At 53.5% G+C, this 22793-nt stretch overlaps 3 protein-coding genes across 3 annotated transcripts in view; 1 reads left to right on the top strand and 2 right to left on the bottom strand.

Moving 5' to 3' along the window:
- Positions 1-548: 548 nt before the first annotated feature.
- Positions 549-1637, bottom strand: LOC113485790 (chemokine-like receptor 1). The gene has a single exon (XM_026859192.1). It carries the CDS (start codon positions 1632-1634, stop codon positions 549-551), a length of 1086 nt encoding a protein of 361 aa, XP_026714993.1. The 5' UTR covers positions 1635-1637.
- Positions 1638-3687: 2050 nt separating this feature from the next.
- On the top strand, positions 3688-15266 carry SHMT1 (serine hydroxymethyltransferase 1). The gene is made up of 12 exons (XM_026858771.1): positions 3688-3735; positions 5960-6083; positions 6631-6776; positions 7080-7195; positions 7285-7445; positions 7588-7669; positions 8814-9026; positions 9300-9416; positions 9785-9907; positions 10628-10744; positions 10909-11019; positions 11381-15266. The coding sequence occupies exons 2-12, from the start codon at positions 5982-5984 to the stop codon at positions 11548-11550; spliced, it is 1458 nt and encodes a 485-aa protein (XP_026714572.1). The 5' UTR covers positions 3688-3735; positions 5960-5981; the 3' UTR covers positions 11551-15266.
- A 400-nt stretch (positions 15267-15666) lies between these two features.
- SMCR8 (Smith-Magenis syndrome chromosome region, candidate 8) overlaps positions 15667-22793 on the bottom strand; it is a 13030-nt gene continuing 5903 nt past the window's right edge. The window contains exons 2-3 of the mRNA XM_026858770.1: positions 19500-21866; positions 15667-16784 (exon numbers count right to left, since the gene is read on the bottom strand). Coding sequence (XP_026714571.1) covers positions 16331-16784; positions 19500-21853 — 2808 coding nt within the window. The 5' untranslated portion in view covers positions 21854-21866 and the 3' untranslated portion in view covers positions 15667-16330. The remainder of the gene's footprint in view (positions 16785-19499; positions 21867-22793) is intronic.

Genomic DNA, 22793 nt, shown 5'->3' with positions numbered 1-22793 from the left:
TCTCTCCCTCCTTTTCTCCTCTGGACAGCTGAAATGCGATGCAGCTGTACATCTCCCGCACAGCCGTACTCTGCCAGTACAGCCATACTCTGCCAGCACAGCTGTACACCTCCCGCACAGCCATACACTTCCCGCACAGCCATACGCTGCCAGCACAGCCGTACTCACTGGTGCAGCTGCACCCGATTTTGCCCCCTGGTGGAACCCCAGAAAAGATGAGGTGCTGTGGTTGCCCTCTCGGCACAGCCAGCCAGGGAGACATTTTGCCAGGTATGATGGACCTGGGGATGGAAAAGGCATGGGGAAAAGCAGCCGAGGAAATGGCACAAGGAACAAAACATACTTTGACTTTCCACTCTGCCGCAGCTCCAGCTGGTTGTTTAATTTCTGTAACATATGAAGTTATAGTAGGTTTGAGATACCTCCAAAACATCAAATCACACTTTGTTAACATACACAGCCCTTTGCAGCCCCCAGTCCCGCAACTATAGCTCTGAAATGAGAGAAACTGCAGAGAAAAGAACTGCCCTCTCCACACCACCACCCGCTCAGGCCCTCGGGACCTCTGCTTCCGAAGCAGACCTGGACTTGCGCCTGCTGGTCAGGCTGCCCAGGACCGACTCCTCACTGAAGGCACCTTCGAAGGTCGACAGGATGGACTGGCGAAACTTCTCCTTGAAATCCGGCCCCACAAATACATACAGGATGGGGTTGATGCAGCTGTTGAAGAAAGCAAGACTGGAAACCAAGGGGATCCCTATGTAAAGGGCCATCTTCATCTCATGACTGGAGGAGTTTTTGGATATTTCCAGCAAGGAGAAGACATGATAGGGGAAATAGCAGAGAAAAAAAGAGACTGTGACAGCAATGATAATTCTGTATGGCTTCGCAGAGTTGGCTAACTGCCGCCTTTTCAGCTTGACAGAGACGATGCTGTAGCAGATGAGAATGACTGTGAAAGGGATGAGGAACCCGCATAAGAATCGCGTTATGATCATCGCTTTATGCCGCATCCTCCACAGCCTCCGTGTTGCCTCGGATGAGTAGTCATCGGACAGCGCAAAATTATTATAGCAGCTGGTGATGTTCCTGGAACCGACCACTGTGTCCCGAAAGACAAGGTACGGGGAGCTGAGGAGGAGAGCCAGGACCCAGGTCCCCAGCGCAATCCTGGCTGCCAGCTCCGGACTCCTGCGGTTGTGAGACCAGACAGGAAAGGCCACAGAAACACAGCGGTCCATGCTGATGACCGTCAGGAGGAAGACACTAGCAAACATGTTGAGGAAGGCAATGGTGCTGTTCAGCTTGCACAGGAGCTTCCCAAACGGCCAGTGGAAGCCCAGGGCGGTGTAGGCGATGCTGAGGGGCAGGAAAAAGGTAAAGATGAAGTCAGCAATAGCCAGGTTGAGGAACCAGACGGAGTTCACCGTCTTCTTCATCTTGAAGCCTGCAATCCAGATGACAAGGCCATTCCCTGTCACCCCCAGCAAACAGGCGATGCTGTACACCACCATGGAGAGGACATGCATGCTCTTCTGGAGGCCAGAGTAGAAGTCATGGGCAGTGGAGTTCTCTGACTGCACAGTGGGGGAACTGGCAGAGAAGGGCGAAGGGGAGGAAGAGACGCTCTCCATCACCAGCAAACTGAGTCCTGAAATCATAACAGCACGCACCACAATTACCTGCAGTTCTACAGCTCAGAGGAGATTAAAATCTTTGCTAGTGACTGAACACAAAATGTATATACAAAGCCAGAATATCCACTTAATAACAACTCTCCTTCTCTATAGCATCTTCAAGGCTTCAGAACAGCAGATAAATATTTCTGAGGCACAAGGAATTTAAGCCATCTGAGCAAGACCCCAGTGAACAGGGAGGAGGACAGTCTGTGGATGTCTTGGTCTGATCTGATCCTGAACATCTCTCAGAAGGGGCGGTACCATGGGGCAGGGGAGACATTTGAGCAGAAGCTCAGCCACTGTGAGGGCAGCTCAGAGTGTCACTGCTCCCAGTGTTAACGCAGGGATCCATCACGACAAAGCCAATTACACATCCCATGGGAAGTCCCTGGGTCCCCACAAAGCTCATCACCCACCCTGACTGCCAGCCTGCTGTCCCAAGAGACATTTTAAGCCAGGAAATGAATTATAATAATAATAAAGAAGATTTTCTGCTCACAGCTGCTTCTGCAGCCCCAGGTGCTGTGGGGCAGAGGGCTGGCATTGCCCAGCATGGTGTTCCTTGTGCAGCAGTGCCCTGCACGCAGCCACACGACCCTGACACCGCTCTGCACGTCACAGAAACTGCCACGGCCAGAACCAGTCCAAGTTTTGCTGCTGATGTCGTCACTGTCAGAACAAAACCAACCTACAGCAGCAAGCTGGCATCAGCCCACAGCAGAACCATGGGAACCCAGATCCCTCGGCTGTGATGAGTCCTCTTCAGATGACCAACAACAAGACAGCAAAAACCATCTAGACTGATGAAGAGTAAAACGCTGTTCCTGCTCCAATTACCCTCCAGGGAGATACACTCTCATGGCAGAACAGTACTCACAGTGTATCCTGGTGTCAACCCATAACCCACAAACCATCCTCGCGACGTGCCTGCAATTCCCCTCGCCTGCCCCGGCACCCCGCAGTACTCACCGTGGCGCCACACTCCTTTGCCACTCTGCCCACGGCCAGTGGTTTCACCTCCTAGCTGAGTCCCCTTCTAGACACTGCTCTTCTCCATGGTGACTCAACACTGCCTCGTCCCGTTTTCCTGTGCCTCGGGATCACGAGGAATTTAGTAGGATCCCTCATTCCCTAAATCTTGTTCCTCAATTTGTGGTGCGTTAACCCCTGACGGCGCAGGCTCCCTGGGGATGGTTACCCAAGCCCAGCCGCTAACTCGAATTCAAAGCATGAGGAAAACAGCCCAAATCCTGGCTGTACCGCTACTTCCCCCGCGGCAGCTTCCTTCCCTGCCCCGAGCTCCTGGACACCGCCCTGGGCACACCAGGGTGGGGGCTGGGACAGGCAGGGCTCCCCATGGCAGTGGTGCTGTGGCCCAGCACGCCCGCTCGCCTTGGAGGCCTGGCTTTGGCCAGCAGCCTGGGGATTTGGTGGCAGCTGGAAGCACTCCCGGCCCAGTGTGAGGTGGCAGGGGGAATCTGGTCCTCTGGTTCATGGGGGAGGCAGGAGGCACCGTGGGGTGCTGGGAGCCCCCTGGGCTGGGGGTGAGGACCCACACACACCCCCCCGAGGCACACAGCAGGCAAGGGCTGGGGCTGTGGGGTGATGTCAGAGGGGTGACAGCAGAGGAGGGGTGACAGCAGAGGGGTGATGGCAGAGGAGGGGTGACGGCAAAAGTGTGGCAGCAGCGGGGTGACAGCGAAGGAGGGGTGGTGTCAGAGGGGTGACAGCAGAGGCGTGATGGCAGAGGAGGGGTGACAGAAGAGGAGCGCCCCCCCCTGCCCCCAGCTCCGGCCAAGGACACCCGCGCCTCCACCGCCACGTGCTGGCAGCGCCGCCAGCCCCGCCTCGACGCGAGCCAATAGGACGCGGGGAGGGGAAAGAGCGCGGCGCTGATTGGTCGAAGTGTGTTTCCCCCCCCCATCACCGCCGCCAGCCTACCGGGGCGGAGCGAGGCGTTGATTGGTCGAGATGCAGAGAGGGGCGTGTCTCACCCGTCTATGCTAGGCGCGCGAGTTCCCGCGCGGTGGCGGAGCGGGACCGGGACCGGGCTTCGGTGCGGTGGGCGAGTAGGGGCCGTGCGGGGCCAGGATGGGCGGGGAGGGGCTACTGCGGGGTGGGGGCCGGGCAGGCAGCGCTGCTTCCCCACCACCCGTCAGGGCACGGGGAGTGCGTCAGCGGGAGCCTGTCGGGGATGCGGGAGGTGATGGAGCCGGGGTGCGGTGGGTGCAGAGCCGGGTGGGGATGGAGCCTTCAGGGCTGGGGTTCCTCCCCGTAGGAGGTGAATGGCCTGGGCCGAGCTGGTGTCCTGCCACGAGGGTGGAAACGGGGGGGTGTTTCATCCTGCGTGGGGAACGGCTGTAGTTCTGCACCCCTTCGAGCCTTCTGCAGGTTTGCAGCACATGCTAAGTGTGTCCTCCTCAAAGCCAGAGCACTGTACCCTGCACTTTCCTTATCCCAGTCCTGCTTTTCTGACAGTGGGGATTCCCTCCGTGCCAGCGAGGGCCCAGGCTCAGGGCAAGAGTGTCCCTGCAGCATGCAGCAGGCCCATGCTAAATGGACTTCAGTAGCCTGGCACAAGCAAACTAAATGTGATTGCTTAATAACCTGCTCACGGCCCTTTGCTGGCCTTGCAGGGTTAATGAGTAAAAAGATGCATTGTTTTCAGCCAAGGCAGAAGCTGGGCTGTCATGCTTGCCTGGGAACTTGTGCTCTGCATTATAATGCTAGCAGCAGTCGCATCAAGGGGCTGGGGGGCTGCTGCCAGCCCTGGGCATCACGTGTGCCACCACCGAGCTGAGGCAGACCTGCTGCCTCTCGGAGCTCAGCTCCACACGCTGTGCTTGCTTCTGTTAGGGCCTGGGGCAGGTTTGCCCTCACAGCTATGCATGAGGGAAAGCAGCTGAGAGGTTTAAGCATGCTGGGCAATGCAATCTGCGTTAAAATTGACATCTGGGGGTATGATCACTTCCCTTGAAACTAAACAGCAGTTTTAATAAGACACCCTTCTGTCCAAGAGGCCATTTGCTAGCATTTCCTAGAAGCTCTAAGACTCACAGACAGAGGGGAGCAAGAGGGAAAGGTGTAGATCACAGTGCTGATATGCTTTGGTCCGTGCTGTTGCATTTAAGGTGATGAATTAATTTGGTAAGAGATAAATCCCCTCACATTCTAGCTGGTCCTCAGAGATTAGAGGGGCTAGGGGTGGCTGGACTTATCTCTTAACAGCTGTGGCAGTTATGGCCGTGGTTATAGGCCTGACACCAGATGCACAAACAGCCCACGTGCTGCAGGTCTGGCAGCATTCAAGAGCAGCAGTCAGGTTCCCAAATAGGACGGTTTATTCCTATGCAACATCTACAGATTCTCTGAGATTGCCTATGATAAATGCACAGACTGCAGGTTGCCTTTATAACACTACATACAAAAATGATCCCAGTCACACACTTAATTCCTGGTAATCACTCAGAGTAGCTGAGGGCACAAATCTTACCCAAAGGCATCCCTGCTGCAGGGAGGCGAGGAGAACAAACCTGTCGATCTGTCCTTCCAATCTGGTGCTGGATTTTCGTCCCTTCAAGTTAGATACAAACTCGGGGTAGTATTTGTCGAAGTGTGTGTGTATGAGTGGCTGGGACTGTGGTCAGCCCATTGTTTCTTGAGTAATGACATGGCACATTTCATGGTGCAAGGTGCGCATGGTTGCTGTGGGAAAAGAGGAAGAGCAGGAGATAATGTCTGCAGAGTTGTGCAAAACATTCCTTGAGAAAGGCAGAAGAGCAGGTGATAAATCCATCTAGTTGTGTCAAATATCCCTTGAGAGAAGTGAAAGAATGGGACTAAACAGCCTTCACCTCGCTTTGCATTCATCCTTGGTGCCATGGCAACACTGATCTCCATCCCATCCTGTGTTTGTTCTGGGCACTTGTGTCAAGGAAATGGGTGTTTTGCAGGTTTTTTGCTGTTTTGCTTTTCTCATGCTTCCAACACATGCGCAGGTTGACCATGTCCCCAAGTGTCTGGCCAGGAGCTGCAGAGCTGGGTGGGGGGAGCACAGGCAGGGCAGTGATGGGAGCGTATCAGTTATCAAAGCACTATAATTAATGAACTGGTCTTAAATCAGCGGGGGAAGCCTGACAGTTGTCTGTGTTTTCCTTATCCAGTGGGCTCCAGCCTGTGGCTGGTCCCTTGTGTGTTTCTGGGGAGGAGGCAGGTTGGGAGCAGCAGGACGCAGGGCAGAGGCCCCCAGCCCCACCACCACCACCCCTCTCCTCTTCCAGGAGACCTTGGACCCAGCAGGAGATGGCAAAGTCAACACAGGGTGAGCAGGGCCTCCCCAGTGCGGAGCTCTGGGCCTCCCATAACAAGATGGTGATGGAGCCACTTGAAAGCAACGACCCGGAGGTGAGAGCCCCTTCCCGGTCCCTACCCAGTAGCCACTCCGTTCACCCCCCTGGGACAGCTGTGGGGCTGCTGACCTCCTCCAGCCAGGGATGTGGCAGGGAGACTGGTGGGAGCTGTGGGAGCCATCCATCCTCTGTGTCCTCTCTGCCTGCAGTGAGAGAGGGGGAGGGAGGGATCCTCCAGCCATCTGCAGATAACATGGTCATAACTTTGCATTTATTGCTCTGCTGGAAGCTCTAACATCCGCACCAGAGCAGCCAGGCCACCAGGCCACGTGGCAGCTGCCCTTGACTCTTGAGCCCAAATGACAGCTGAATTATCTGGCAGCTTTCTGGCAGGTAGAAACCCAAAACATGGCCTGTGACTGGACATAGGAATAGTTTGAGATCAACTGTACCTAGAAGGGATCTCATGTCCCTTCTCCAGCACCTTTCCAGGCCCCTCTCTACTGCCTTCTCCCCCTCCAAGGGTGCATCCCCTATGGGGGAACATCCATGTCTCCGTGCAGAGCTGGCATGGATGAAGCTGTTTCTCTCCCCTCCCAAAGGTGCACAGCATCATTAAGAAGGAGAAGCAGCGGCAGAAGCTGGGGCTGGAGTTAATTGCATCAGAAAACTTTGCGAGCCGAGCGGTCCTGGAGGCCCTGGGATCCTGCATGAACAATAAATACTCCGAGGGCTACCCGGGACAGAGGTATGGTGCTGAGGCCAAGTCCCACCCAACCCAAACCCTCGCAGGGAAGGGAGGGGAACCACCCACACTGCCAAATCTCACCTCAAGAGGAAGCGATGTCCTGGTACCAGCAGCCAAGCTCCTCCAGGGATCCAACCCTCTCAGCTTCTGTCCTTGGCCACACATGGGACAATCTCAGTGGGGTCATGTCTGCTGTCCTGGTGGCAGCTGCAAACACAGTATCACCCTGGTTTGTCCCCAGCTTGGTCACTGGGACTGTTCTGAGTAATGAGTTTTAAGCCCTGCCCTGTCCTTTACCGACAGGTACTACGGCGGGACAGAGTTCGTAGATGAGCTGGAAAGGCTGTGCCAGAAGCGAGCACTGCAGGCATACCAACTCGACCCCCAGAAATGGGGTGTCAACGTCCAGCCCTACTCAGGTAATGGGGTGCTCAGGAGAGCCAGGTTGCCTGCACTGGCCTCCACCCATCCCAGCACCTGTAACTGGCCCAGTGTGCTCTCGCTGCAGGCTCACCTGCAAACTTTGCGGTGTACACGGCCCTGGTGGAGCCCCACGGCAGGATCATGGGGCTGGACCTGCCCGACGGCGGCCACCTCACCCACGGGTTCATGACGGACAAGAAGAAGATCTCAGCCACCTCTCTCTTCTTTGAGTCCATGCCCTACAAGGTAACAAGAGCTGCTCCAGCCAGAGCCAGGACGCGGTTGTCATAAGAACTGGCATCAGGGTCTCAGCACTCTCCTGTGGGATGACACTGCAGCTGATCTTCACCCACACCAAGGTGGCTGAACCCTCCTCCTCCTCTCCCAGGTCAATCCCAAGACCGGTTACATTGACTATGACCAGCTGGAGGAGAACGCCCGCCTCTTCCACCCCAAGCTAATCATAGCAGGTAAGAATCAGACCCTTACCAACCTCCCTGGTGACACACCTGGGCGAAGGTGGCTCCCAGAGACCTGTAGCACCCTGGTAAACCTGAGGGCACTGTTGCATTTAAGGTGATGAATTAATTTGGTAAGAGATAAATCCCCTCACATTCTAGCTGGTCCTCAGAGATTAGAGGGGCTAGGGGTGGCTGGACTTATCTCTTAACAGCTGTGGCAGTTATGGCTGTGGTTATAGGCCTGACACCAGATGCACAAACAGCCCACGTGCTGCAGGTCTGGCAGCATTCAAGAGCAGCAGTCAGGTTCCCAAATAGGACGGTTTATTCCTATGCAACATCTACAGATTCTCTGAGATTGCCTATGATAAATGCACAGACTGCAGGTTGCCTTTATAACACTACATACAAAAATGATCCCAGTCACACACTTAATTCCTGGTAATCACTCAGAGTAGCTGAGGGCACAAATCTTACCCAAAGGCATCCCTGCTGCAGGGAGGCGAGGAGAACAAACCTGTCGATCTGTCCTTCCAATCTGGTGCTGGATTTTCGTCCCTTCAAGTTAGATACAAACTCGGGGTAGTATTTGTCGAAGTGTGTGTGTATGAGTGGCTGGGACTGTGGTCAGCCCATTGTTTCTTGAGTAATGACATGGCACATTTCATGGTGCAAGGTGCGCATGGTTGCTGTGGGAAAAGAGGAAGAGCAGGAGATAATGTCTGCAGAGTTGTGCAAAACATTCCTTGAGAAAGGCAGAAGAGCAGGTGATAAATCCATCTAGTTGTGTCAAATATCCCTTGAGAGAAGTGAAAGAATGGGACTGCACAGCCTTCACCTCGCTTTGCATTCATCCTTGGTGCCATGGCAACAAAAATCACTGGATCTCCATCCTGTCCTGTGTTTGTTCTGGGCACCATGTATTAAGGAAAAGGGCATTTTGCAGGTTTTTTGCAGTTTTGCTTTTCCCACGCTTCCAACAAGGCACCCCCAGATTCTGCTGTGCCAGGGGACACCCCCAAACACATCCATGCTGGCAGGGGCTTGTGTGCTGTCCCCAGCAGGGCTGTCCCCATTGCAGGGCTGGACCTGGCTCTGTCCCAAGGTCCTTGGGCATCTGCTCTTGTCCCCTCCATATCTCATCTCCCTGCAGGTGTCAGTTGCTACTCCCGCAACCTGGACTACGCCCGCATGCGGCAGATCGCTGATGCCAACGGCGCCTATCTGATGGCTGACATGGCTCACATCAGCGGGCTGGTGGCTGCCGGCGTGGTGCCTTCCCCCTTTGACCACTGCGATGTCGTCTCCACCACCACCCACAAGACCTTGCGGGGCTGCAGGGCTGGCATGATCTTTTACCGCAAAGGTGCCTGAGTGGGTCGGGGAGCCGGGAGAAACCTTTCCCCCCAGGGCTGGGGGGCTGTAAGTTAAAGCTCTGTCCTGCTCCAGCTGGGAAGGAGGGAGGGCAGGAAGCTCCAGGGCCTCCTGAGAGCATCTGGGGAGCTTCTCCAGGCTAACTGTGGCCAGATTTGAAGAGAATCAACCACCATCTCTTCTCAGAGGCCAGAGAGGGCAATCAGCTCATGGGAGAAGGGAAGCTGAGCTGCTTCCTGAGTAACCCTGCCCTTTCCTCCTGCAGGCACCCGCAGCGTGGACCCCAAAACGGGCAAGGAAACACTCTACAACCTGGAGAGCCTCATCAACCAGGCAGTCTTCCCTGGGCTGCAGGGAGGCCCACACAACCATGCCATCGCAGGTATGTGTCTCTGCTGGGCTGGCCGCCGGCTCTGGGATGGCAAAGGGAGCTGGCAAAGATACCCTGGCTGGGCTCTGGCCCCCAGTAGCGGTACAGGGGGCTCCAGCTGCCCTGAGGGGCTTGTAGCCTGGAGGTAGCCATCATAGCCACAGCAAGGAGCAGCCAGTTTGATCCAGCATTGCCCAGGGAGCAGCTGGGCTTTTCCCATCCTGCCTTTTAGCTTATGGCACAAGCCTGGTGAGGGGAAGGGACTGTCTGCCAGTTTGTTCAGCTTTCAGGGTGATTTCTGCTGGCGGTGTCACATACCTCCAGCCAGCTTTCGCAGTGGGAGCCCCAAAAACTCCCCCTGGGTCTGTCTTCCTCCCCAGGGATCGCCGTGGCACTGCGTCAGGCCATGACGCCCGAGTTCAAGGCCTACCAGCAGCAGGTGGTCGCCAACTGCAAAGCGCTGTCAGCGGCGCTGATGGAGCTGGGCTATGACATCGTCACAGGTGAGGACGGGTCTCGGCAGCAGGACGGGGCTGATCCCTGTGCATGGCCTAAGGTCTGAGCCAGGCCCTGAGGGCAGCACCTGTACCGATGTGACAGGGAGGGCTCTCCTGTCACGGTTCCTCAGGATATCTGAAAAACTGCTTTGAGCAGCCCCGCTTCCTGATCACAGAATGGTTTGGATTAGAAGGGACCTTAAAGACCATCTAGTTTCAATCCCCTGCCCCGGGCAGGGCCACCTTCCACTAGCCCAGGTTGCCCAAAGCCCTGTCCAACCTGGCCTTGAACCCTTCCAGGGAGGGGGCAGCCACAGCTTCTCTGGACAACCCGTGCCAGGGCCTCACCACCCTCACAGGGAAGAATTTCTTCCTTAGATCTGATCTAAATCTCCCCTCTCTGTTTAAGACTGTTCCCTCCCATCCTATCCCTACACCCATGATAGACCCTCCCCCCTTTCCTGCAGTCCCTTTCAGCCCTGGGAGGCCGCTCTAAGGTCTCCCCGGAGCCTTCTCTTCTCCAGCTGAACCCCCCAACTCAGCCTGTACTCACAGGGGAGCAGCTCCAGCCCCCTGATCTTTCCCAAGGGCAGCTCCACTTCTGCCCCCAAAACGAGGGGCAGGCCCTGGTGCAATCCCAAGCCTTTTTCACTGAAGTTTCACATGGGAGCAGCGAATACCCCAATCCCACACATAAACCTCCCCACAACCCCCTTCTCTTCACAGGGGGCTCCGACAACCACCTCATCCTCCTGGACCTGCGCAGCAGAGGCACGGACGGTGGCCGGGCCGAGCGGGTGCTGGAGATCTGCTCCATTGCCTGCAACAAGAACACGTGCCCTGGTGAGGAATCCCATGAGCTCTGCCATGTCCAGCCCCACACGCCAGGGCTCTCCTGTAGCCCGTGCAGAGCTTCCTGTAGGGCTCACAGTTCCCCCTGAGGAACTGGGAAACATGCAGAGTTTCTGGGCCTTGGTTTTGGTGACGTGTGACTTGTTCTGGTGCAGGTGACATCAGCGCCCTGCGCCCCAGCGGCCTGCGGTTTGGGACGCCAGCTCTCACCTCCCGTGGCTTCCGGGAGGACAACTTCCGCGTGGTGGCTCACTACATCCACAGAGGTGAGGCCCAGGTGGTGCACATGGGGTTACTGGGGGCCAGGGCAGCTCCTCTGGGTGAGAGGGCACAAGCTGGGTGACTCCCCCAGCAGCTGGCGACAGCGAGGAGTAACCCTCCTGCCTGCACATCTGGATGTGGGAGAGAACACTTGGTCACAGCCAGGACCAGCCAAACACTCCCCACTGAAAGCCAGGATTAAAGCTCTTGCCTTTTCCCAGTCTAGTTCCAGTTGTCCCACACTGGGGCAGCAGGTCCCTCGCAGCCCCGTTCCCACCCCACCGCATGTCTCAGAGCAGGCGCAGGCAGGGGTGCTGCAGCGGTGGGGGCTGACCCACGCGTGTCCCCCCTGCCCCGTCCTGGCAGGTATCGAGCTGACGCTGCGTGTGCAGAAGGACATGAGCCCCAAGGCCACGCTGAAGGAATTCAAGGAGAAACTGGATGAGGAGAAATACCGGGGGGAGCTGAAGGCCCTGAAGGAAGAGGTGGAGGCCTTTGCCGCAGCCTTCCCGCTCCCCGGGCTGCCTGTCCTCTAAGGGGAAGCACCAGGGATGGTGCCACGCTCACCAACACCGCAGTGCCTTCTCCCAGCGCAGCTGCACCACAGCAGCGGCTCCTTCTTCAGCTCTTACACCTCTCCCCTCCCATTCGGGCACAGGACACCCCCTAAGCACAGCCCCCCCGCGGGGGGAACCAGTCCTTTCACCGTTAAATGTTACAGGTGAACCCTCAGCCTCAGGGCTGGGTCTGATCCTGCGCTCACTGGCAGCAGGAGCGGCAGCTGAGGTTTAGGCAGGCCTGCCCATGGTCCCCCAGACAGGAAGGACAGAGGGGTCCTGCCTCGGTGGGAGACACCCCTCCACAGGCTTTGCCAAAGCCCAGCCTTGCCCCCCGTGCCCTCCTGGGCTCACCGTCCTGTCCTAGCCAGCATCTCCAGTAATTTCTCAGACCTCTGAGCACAAAGCTTAGGTAGAACCATTTTTTAATAAGCACGATAAAATTAAGAATTTAACCACAATGTATGACAAGAATTATGAGCTTTAAAAAATACAACCAAATATTTTTTTTTTGTATTTCAAAAATATTTGAACCCAAATAAATAATTTTTTTTTTTAAAAGTACATTTCTCAGACTAGTCATTTGGTGTTAACATCTGTTAAACTCTTGTGCAGTAACACCTACAGCACGACACTAAGACATGCTTCTTGGATTTCTCCCGGTCACACTCGCTCTAACTACCGACGCAAGCATTCGGCACGCACGGGCACGCACACGGAACTCGACATGCAGTAATAGGATACAGTGCTTTAAAATAAGGGGAGAATTCATCACAGCCTCCTGGCAGCCCAGCCCCAGCCCTGCGCCAGTGGCCAGCGGGACCGGGTACCCTGTGTTTCAGTGACAACGCGTCTCAGGGAGCAGCGTGCGGTGGGTTTGTGACCCCTCTGATCTGGGGTACAGTCTGTTTGCGCGGCGCAAGGCAGCTTGTTAAAATTTTTAATCGTGCCTTATTACCAGGAGCCTTTTCAGTGTTGCTACAAGCCCCACATCCAGCCCAGCTCTCTGAGACGCTGAATCCACAGCGTGGGCAGTCACCCACCATCAGACTGGGGGGCTCAGGGCCCCCCCACTTCCCCTAAAACCCCCAAACTGGCTTGGGGGGTATGGAGCCGTCAGCTCTCACCCCTCATGTGCCTCTCCCACCCCTTACAAAATGGTGAATATTGCTAGAGTATAGGCGGTACCTCCCTAATCAAGGCAAGGCAGCTTTGGAGCTGCTTAGAAGTGATTGCTACTGGATGAAAGAAAATCCGAGCACTATTCTCTGAGAAATGAAACCTGTGTCGGGTTATTATCACCCGCTCCTATGGCTGACCCTCCTCAGGGTGGGATCTGAAAGCCGCCGGCTAGTGTCACGTTGGCAGTTGGAGTTGTTAACGCAGGAAAGCAGAGGGGTAAGAAAAAGGAGCCCTGTGCTCCTGGCCAGGGAAGTCTTGCTCTGATGAATTCTCAGTCAAGCTTAAAACCTCCCCTCCCTGACAGGAGGGAGCCGTGCGGGAGGCAGGGGCATGCTGGCAGCGCTCACGGAAGCGGGCGAGGGCCATGCGTGGCCCCGCTGGCCGGAGAGCCGGCGAGTATTGCACAGGGGCTGCGAGGAACCGACCCGCTCCGGCGGAAGGATGGTTGGACGGCAGCGCGCGGCGCTCGGGTGGCACAGGGCAAACTGGCAAACACACGCTGAGTTTTGTTGCGGGAGCTGTTAGGACGGAGATCAGAACTTGTAGTAAGTCTGCTAATAGCGGGAACTTGTGAGGTAACACAGTGAAGATGAGGAGAAAGTCTTAAAGTGCCAATATAGGGATCTTAACTGTACAGGATCAGAAGGTCAGACGGAGAAATTACTGAGCAAAGAGGAATTCAGCTTCCGAACCTCCAGCTGCGCTCAGACTCCCCCCAATTTCTGCCACCAACATGGGCAGGTTGGGCTCCGGCTGCACCAAGGTGCCCCAGCACGGCGTTAACTCCCCCTCTCCTGGAGCCTGAGCTCAGGGGTCACTGAACCGTGAGCGCTCCAGGGTGTTTCCCCACAGCTCCTGCTTAAGAGCCGAGTTGCAGATAGTGCAGAGCTCCCGTTTTTGAAATGAGGCGACGTCTCAGCAAGCCCTGGGGCCTCCTCACAAGTCTGAGCTGCTCTGTGGCAGAGATGAAGCAGGTCAGACAGGTGGTAGTGCAAGTATTGCTGATACTACAGGTTTGATAGAGAGAAATGAGTTATTTATCCATTTCTGAGTGCAGCTGAACACCGCAGGTCGAGACCACCGTGACTAAGAGATCAGCCAACACTAATGATTGATCCCACTCCACACCGGCAGCCTGGAGGAAGGTGTGAGTCAGCTGGAAAGAAGTTCATCCCTCCCTCCACAAACCAAAATAGCATCTGGTTGTGTTCCAGCAGGAAACAAGCTGCAGTGCTGAGCACTTCTCCAGAGGGAGCTTGCGTCTGCCCGGTGTCATCTGTGTTACTCATGGACTGAGCTGACTCTTCCCCCGGGGAATCTCGCATCAGCTTTGGCGTGGAAGCCATTCGGGTGTGCATGAATTGACGAGGGGATACCGCAAGTCACTCCAGAAAACAGGCATTTTCGATGGACATGGAAATCTTTTGCTGGCAGAGCCAGTTCACACGCAACAGAAGGGCACAATTAGGAAAGGAAAAGGCCGTTACCCAGGCTGTAAAGGCGTGCAGCTCCACACACGTGCACAATGCTCGCCTTCAGCACAGGCAATGCCACACTGCTTCCCAACCACCACTGAAAAACACCATCCCAAGCAACCCCTGGCATTGGAAATCCCTCTGGAGAGCATCACGGGTGCAGCTGAGCTGGCCTCACTGCAAACCACCAGAAAAACACCACTAACGGTTTAAACCAGCCTCTCTGCCTTGTTGGTTTGTACCTCCCGCGCTACCCAGGGAGCCCTTTCCAGGGGAGAGGTGGCAGAGGTATGGAAGCACAGGCGCTGGACGACAGCCTCCCCACAGAGCCTCTCCACCTTCGGGACAGAGGTTTCAGAGCAGCACAAGTTTCAGTGGGGTCTAAGTCACACTGACGAAGCCCAGTCCCTACACAGAAACTTCTTGGGGCACAGAAGGAACATAGTGCTCATCCCCAGTACGGCCTCGCAACAGCACAATCAACAGAGGTTTAAAAATAAAAAACACAAATAAAATTCAAATCAAACAGCACAACAGCTCATCTTGTACAATCGCAGCTATTCTCACTCCATAATGAGAAGAGTACTAAAAAGAAATAAACCCAAGGACATCTTTCCTAGCAAGGCTATTCTTGCTTAAAAGGACCATGGGGGCTGTTACTGCCACGTGGCACTGGACAGAGCAAGGAGCAGCCTGGGACCAGTGGCCGAGGAGCAGATCTCCTACCAGATTCTAGAGAGAAATGCTGTGCCCAGGCACAAGGCTTTCGGCACCAACAGGAACAATCCAGGAGTGTCACTGCGCTGGTGGCACAACCTTTATGGCACAGGCTGTGGCACAGAAGCTCTGAAATGAATGTCCTCGGTGTCCGGGCTCAGAGAGCAGCAGTTCTGCCCCATCCAGAGCTACCCAGGAGCACCCCAGGAGAGGTAGTCAAGACACGACGAAGGCTCAGCCAGAAGCAGCATGCAGCGATGCTGACCCTGCTTTACTGCAAAGCAAAAAAGTCAACTCCCCAACAAAAAAAGAAACAAAAAACCAACCTGAAACTATTACGGCTACAACAAATCCAGTACATTCATCCCCAATCTCTCCTGAGCACTCTAGAGCCCGCTCTAACAGCTGCTGTCTCACAGTGTGGCTTCAGATGAATTGCACTGTTTCCCCACCACAAAAAGCACCTAAAAATGAGGGCGCCCCCCGCCCCAACTGTTCAGTTCCCCTCTCTCCTTAAAAGGCCGCCCCTGAGCTCACATGCTTTGAGGATTCCTGGTCTCCCTCCCATCCTTCTCAGAGGTCACCCAGCAAATCGGACGTGAAAAATTAACAAGGCACAGTGCTCTACATTCACAGCCGTGGGCGCCTCGGTGCTCGCCAGCATTAGGGAGTCCTTCCACATTCCAGATTTTAACATCGCTGAGAGAAATGAGCAAACGCTTTCTGGAGAGAAACACGTGAGCCTTCAGCGTGCTCCCGCTCACCCAGGGACAATCTGTCCTGGGAAGCGCCAGGAAACTCGGAAAAATGCAGGCAGGGACAGACCATCCGCTACTGCTGCATACAGACAGATCACTGCAAGCTGCCACCCTGCCAGGGAGCTTCCGAGCTACACTCACATGAGACACAAGTGGATTAAAAACCTTTATGTGGCCTTTACATCTCCCCTCTGGTCTCCACCCTGGCTCCATGGGAGGGACCAACAGCATTTTAGGCTCTGGCAGAAGTGTGCGGAATGCTGCATTATTTTTGGGGGCTGCACGCCAGTAAGTATTTATCCCCAAGGCAGCTCACCTCTCTCTCCACACCAGAATCCCCCTGGGATGTTGCCACGATACATTTGCAAAGTTAACAGTGCCCCTTCTAACACTTTAAAACAGAGTGCCTGGTGTTTTATGTGATGGAATATCTACGTTCTTGGCTAGAGGGAACCACACAGAAATCCAGTCCCTCAGACACTGATTTCTGCGGAGCAGAGACACATGCAAACACATCGGCTACTTCGCCCCTTCCCGACCTATGAGAGCTACTGCAGACAGCATCAATGTCAAGCACGGATGAGCTTTGTCAGACTCGGAGGACACAGGCAGACAGCCCGCGCAAGGCTAGATTTTGTACAAAAAGCTGGGAACATAGTCAAAACTGAGCAGGGGGTTCACCCCCTGGCCGGGTTCCTGAATGTACTGCATCTTCAGCAGCTCAGCTAAATGCTGTACAATTTTGATATCTTCGTTGGCAAGGCCTAGTTGAAGCTTCAGAAAGTTCATCCTGCGATTCACTACAGATTCCTCCGGTTCCCTTTCACTGATGGGAAGGTGCAAATGATGGCAGAAGGTGAAGAGGAAGGCTTTTGAACACAGCTGGGTGAGGATACTTTGGACGTGCATATAGTAGGTGCTTCCTCGTTTGATCTGTGTGCGGTGGTCTGCCAGCCGTGACACCAAGGTGCCTTTGTAAAGCGGGCAGCGGAGAGTCTTACTGTCGGCGTCCAGAATGCTGACGTACCGGCTGTAGCGGCTCAGGGTGTGCAGCACGTTCACCCCGGCAGGTGACACCATCCTGAAACAGCAAGGGGAGAGGTCACAGCCGGAGGGAACCAGACAGTTAAGCAGCAGCCAGTGTCTGTGCCCCTGTATCATGCATGCTTTCCCTCTAGCTCATGAGCTGGTGCAAGAGCCTCTGCAGGGAAATAAAATCTAGCACGGGAGAGAATGGCCAAATAGTCACAGAATCATCAAGGTTGGAAAAGACCTCGAAGTCCAACCATGAACTTCACACTGACCGTTCCCAACTCCACCTCCCTCAGCGCTGGGTCAACCCGACTCTTCAACCCCTCCAGGGATGGGGACTCCCCCCTGCCCTGGGCAGCCCATTCCAACGCCCAACAGCCCCTTCTGCACAGAAATCCTTCCTCAGAGCCAGCCTGACCCTGCCTTGGCACAGCTTGAGGCCATTCCCTCTTGGCCTATCGCTTGTTCCTTGGCTCAAGAGACTCATCCCCCCTCTCTGCACCCTCCTGTCAGGTAGCTGTAGAGGGCCAGGAGGTCTCCCCTCAGCCTCCTCTTCTCCAGACTAAACCCCTCCAGTTCCCTCAGCCGCTCCCCAGCAGACCTGTGCTCCAGACCCTGAACCAGCTCCATTGCCGTTCTCTGGACCCACTCGGGTCATTCAATGGCCTTTTTGTAGGGAGGGGCCCAAGACTGAACCCACTCATTGAGTTGCAGCCTCACCAGGGCCAAGTTCAGGGGTAAGATCCCTTCCCTGTCCCTCTAGCCTGCCAGATCCCAAGGAAACTTCCATTCCTGGGATCCCCCACGTGCACTAATCCACACTGTGTGTGCAGTGCTTCACAAATCACTGTGCTTCAGGGCAGCTTCCTCCCTCGGCCACATGGAGAGGAAGCGATAGGACATCTTTGGTGAACGGAAGCAAATCTTGCAGCAGTTGGTAGCTTCTGGATGTGACCACAAAGTCCCAGAAACCCAAAGCAGCCCCCCTTGCCAAGAGCTCCACTCTCCCCTCACAGTGCTGTTTTGGGCGGGGGCTGCTCTGAGATGGTCAAAGCCCTCAGAAAAGCAAAACCTTCTGCCCTGCCTTTGAAAAGGGAACCATCCTTAAATCAGAATATTCCCTGGCTTAGTCTGGGCCATTTTCACTCAGGTGCAAACCCACAGCACGTTCACAACATACCATCATCCAACAAGCCTAAATTAATGTTATTTAAATGCAAATTACAAGCCAACGCAAACTCTACCTGCTGCTCCTCAATTTTGCAGGGTTAAAGTCACTCAGTTGAGATACAGCTCCCAACCTCAAGCCAGAGCCCCAGCTGCTGGTGCAAGGGCTACCCCTGTGCCCAGGCAGCGTCTGGCCTGAGGAGATGCAGCACCCTCACCAGAATAATTAATTTAGCCTCCAAATTCCTTCCCAAAGCCCTTGTACAAATGGTTCGCTGACAGCACCCACTTTAAACTCAACACTTAATTAACATTCCATCGAGGAGAGTTTAAATGACTGACACATGTTACAAGCAGTTCTTAAAAAAAAACCCACAATCAAATTTTGTTTACAAAAATTGCATCTAACCACAAACATTGAGCAACAAGTAAACACTCAGGGCTTTTAAAAACCTCACCGCCAGACAGAGAAGTTTGGGAGCAGCTGTTGGCAGAGCTGTCACCCTGCCTCCTGAGCACAGACATGAGGGTAAACTCACAGCTTAGGATAATTTCATCATCTGCAACCCCAGCGATGCAATACTCAGCAGCAGGAAGCACATTTCTGTATTTTGATTTTCATGCTGCTCTGAAACACTCTTTCAGGAGCTATTCCAGCACAGCTCTGAGCAATGGGCTGCCACTCTGACTCATGTTTTCTATGTTGGTGACAGTAATGGCCATTCCCTGTCATACCTGCACCCCAAGCACCAAACACATCCTGGTAGCACACAAAGAAAATCTTTTTCATAACAGCAACAAAGGGAGGGCCAAAATTTTGGGAGCTGAGCAACTGCTATTTGTTAATATAAACTGTGAAGCCACGTTTCAGGACTGGGGGTTGGGAAGAGGTGCTTGCTTTCACGATGGTCCCCACCCCGAGCAGGTTTCCTTTCATCTGAACTGCAATCCCAACACCGCAGCCTGCTGAGCTCCACAGACTTTTTTCCCCCACACTAAGGCTTGTTAACAAGTCCCTGTCCATCTGCAGTGCTTCAAAAAGAGCCCAGCAGGTCTGCATCCTCCATGCTGCTGCCCTTCCCCACAACACCTGGCCAGCACACATCTCATCACCAGTGCATTGTTTCTTCGTTAGGGTCCATGGGGAAACATCCTCCCTGTATCAAAGCATCCATTTCAAAAGCAAAATTCTAGCTAGAAACGTCAGAAGTTTTGGCAGGAGACAGGGAAAGCAGGGACTCGAGGACCACACTGTTATCAGACCAGGAAACCAGCAGGACTCGTGTCTTTGTTTTGTGCTTTGCCAGGTGAAGACCTAAAACAGAGGGAAACTTCCTGGCCAAATAACTAGTATGAGCCAGGCAGCAAACGCCCAGCAGATGTTTTAAATACTAACTCTCAAGTGAGGCTGGATATAAAAACCACAAATTTACACTCCTTCAAAATATATCCCATAAGCAAAAATTCGTGGCAGTTGTGTAGCTAATAAGACAGAGACCTCCCCTGTGCACCCATTCCCCTCTGAAATTCCTGCCTAGGAGATGAAGTTTTTATCATACACCTCGACACCGATAAAGCAAACAGATCCTTGATTTACCTCTGGAGACCAATCAGCTTCCACTTCTGGAAATCCACAATGTGCAGAGGGGAAGTGACCCAGTGCTTCACGGGCTTGGCGTAAACGCCGCAGTTTGGCACAAAGATGGAGAGCGCCGTCACGAGCTTCTTGACTATTGCTTCCTCTTCCCCCAGCACGATCAGGGTCCTCCCACTGAGCAGGGAGTAGATGGCGGGGTGAGCAAAGGGGTACTGCCTGATGAACCGCAGTGCGTTCTGACCGGCCTTTTTTTTGTGTCTTTCGCTTTCCTGACAGGCGGGGTAAGCAGGAGAAGGGGTCCTGTCGGAGCACGTGGAGGCAGCGCTGCTGATATAGCTTGTGGAGTCTGAGCACTCATCCAGGCTGCTCTTACTGACCTCCCTGCTGCCTGTCAGGTAGCGTGAGTCAAGCTCATAAGGGAGGAGACCCCCTGAGATGCCGTCGCGGGAGGGGAAGCCCCCGAAGCTCCCACGCAGCCCCTGCTCAGCCTGCCGGTACGGCTGCGGGGGGATCCTGACCACCCCGTCCTCATCGCAGGGCTTCTGTCCCAGGTCAGGCAGAGGCTCGAGGAAGTTGGGACTCTCCTTCCCGATACAACAGGCAGAATCAACCTGCACTAAGTTTTCCTGTTTTGAAACGTTTCCCTGTTCATCGACACTGTCCAGGTTTAGTTTGGAGGTGAAATGAAGGCCTCCCTCTTCATCATCCATGTAAGGTTCCTCATTAATGGCACTTGGGTAACTCGCTTTGAAATCTTCTGGGATGAGTGACTCAGAGGGACATGTGCTGAGAACCTCGATGCTGTCCTCGCTGACAGTCCGCTGGCTGCCCACCTTGCTCCTGCCCACCTGGGGACTGGGGCTGATGGGTAGACTGGCCTGGCTCTCCGATTTTGTCAAGCCAGATGCAGATTTCTCCGTTCCAAGAACCTCGATGCTCTCACCACTACTGATGCTGCCTTTAATATCTGCATCGAGATAGTCCAGGTTCTCCTGGTGTTCGAATGTGACAGACTCAGTCATTTTGGGTTCTTGGGAGTCATCAATTTCCTGCTCCATCTTGATGGGCACACACTCCACGCTGGACTTGTAGGATCCCAGGCTAATGACCACTTTAGGAGCAGGGAACTCTTCCAAACACTTCCTATCGATGGCATCTTGGCTGAGCCCCTCGCAGCCTCTGTACTGTTTTTCAGGTGGTTTTTCATCCAGAAAAGATGCATCCTCAAAGAGGAAGTTAGTTACGGTTTGTTGCTTTAAGAGTGCCCTGCTGATCTGGTCTGTCAGGAGGTAGCACATGTCACCTCTGAAAGTCCTCTCGATCTGTTGCAACTGGTCAAGGGTTTGGGTGAAAAAATAAATATCGCAGAGTTCCTCCAGTGTCTTCAGCTTCTTGTCAAAGCATTTGGCAGACTTCGCTTTGATGAGCTTGGGGGTATAGGACGGCACATGAGCATAAAGGTGTGTTTCACCAGGCTCAGCAAGGTCGGAGGTAGTCAGATCCTGATCACAGCCCGCATTGGCCTGATCCAGCGCACGCTCCGGCTCGTAGGGGTGGAAGTCAGACTCCTTCAACTTCCTGTAGGGATATGACCGGATTTGTTTCAGCAGATCTTGGTGCTCGATGATAGACTTTTCCACGCTGGCCAGCTCGTTGGCCTTCTCGATGGCTTGAGTTGTGTAGTACCCTTTATCATTGGCTTTCTTCTGTATCTCGGTTTCATTGTGCAGAACAGTCCTAGTGTAGTCGAGATCTTTCAGTTTCTTTTCCAGTTCATTAGCAAAAGCTTTTCTGTTCCCTGTCTTTAGGCATTCAGAAGCTTTGGAGAACTCAGCGGAGAGTTCCTGAAACTGCTGCATGATTTTGTGCTCGTCAGCAGAGATATAGGCCATGCAGAAGGGCCTCACGAAACCCCTGGCTTCGAGGTCGTACAGAGTCAAGTGGTGGACGTACGCGAATGCTCCTTCCTTCGAGTCCCCCAGCACCACCTTGGAGTCCTCCACAAAGTTCAGCTTTGGGTAGGCAGAGCCAGGAGGGTGCCCCACGAAGGAAGCCTGGTAATCCACTGACATGATCCGGAGGGAAAAATAATTGAGATCAAAAGTGCCTGACACTTTGGTGTCATCAGGGATGGTCAGGAGGGGCTGGGGCCCCACTTGCTCCGAGAACTCGGAGATGAGGATGAAGTCCCGGGTGAACTTGGAGCTGGCGACCTTGGCCCAGGGGTTGGCGCCGTGGCTGGCAAAGGGGAAAAGCGGCACCGAGTACTCCTCGGGTAGAGGCGGCTCGCTGTACAGTTCATCCTCCAGCTCCTCCTCTCTGGTGAAGGCCACCACGTCAGGGGCGCTGATCATATTTCCCTCAGCCCTAGTGATGCATCTGATCCTCTGAACAACAGCAGCTCTGGGGAATGGGTGGAGGGAAAACTGCTATTTTGTAGCTCATAAAAAAAAAAAAAATCCTTAAAATAAACATGATGGCTACTTACTGAATTGAACAGATGATCTTATTCACTTACTTTAACCAAATGTTTTAATAGCTACAGCCATGAGCAGTGCATTTGGCCACATGTTAAGTTGTCTGATATTAATGAAAATTGAACGCCATCTCGGGCATCACTTTGGCAGTTTTAAATACATCTATGCTATGTATTATTATCTGTTACACTTTACAAATATTTATGTTGTAGATTTGCTGAAATAATGACTTCAAGGAAATCAAAGTCCATGCAATTATATTTATATTTTAGTTAAATCAGTTCAGCACTGTCTGCAGGGAAAATCTCTTTTTTAAAATTGTGAACTAATTTAGATGAAGAATAAATCTTCTTTCACTAACAAGACATCAATGACAGAAATGTTTCTGTTCTTATATCTCTTTTGAAATTACTTTTCTTGAATGATTTAAATCTAAATTTTTTATAACATGGGTTTTAAAAATTGAAAAGACGGAGAAGATGAATGTTACTGTAGCTGAAAGGAATAAATTAAGGTTGGGATTTTAAAAGAAACTCCAGTTAGAAACGAATCGTGATCCTAATTTTTGTGAAATTTTTGATCTTTAACTATCTACCAGATACATATTATACATTACAATATGATTATGGATGCATGCATACAAAATAATGGCCTAGTAATGGTAGCTCAGGAAGAATTTATTTTTTTAAAAAAAGTTTTTTCCTCCACCCTTTATTCTTTATTAATGTTCAGCACCAAGCAGGTAGTTGGACACTGAAATGGAGTCAATTCTGATAGTGAGGGAAATTAAGCACGTTGTCAGGTGGTATGTAAACTG

Source organism: Athene cunicularia (genome assembly GCF_003259725.1).
Source record: "Athene cunicularia isolate RWA chromosome 14 unlocalized genomic scaffold, athCun1 chr14_part1, whole genome shotgun sequence".
Lineage (NCBI taxonomy): Eukaryota > Metazoa > Chordata > Aves > Strigiformes > Strigidae > Athene > Athene cunicularia.
This window is presented reverse-complemented; position numbering and strand designations above follow the sequence as displayed.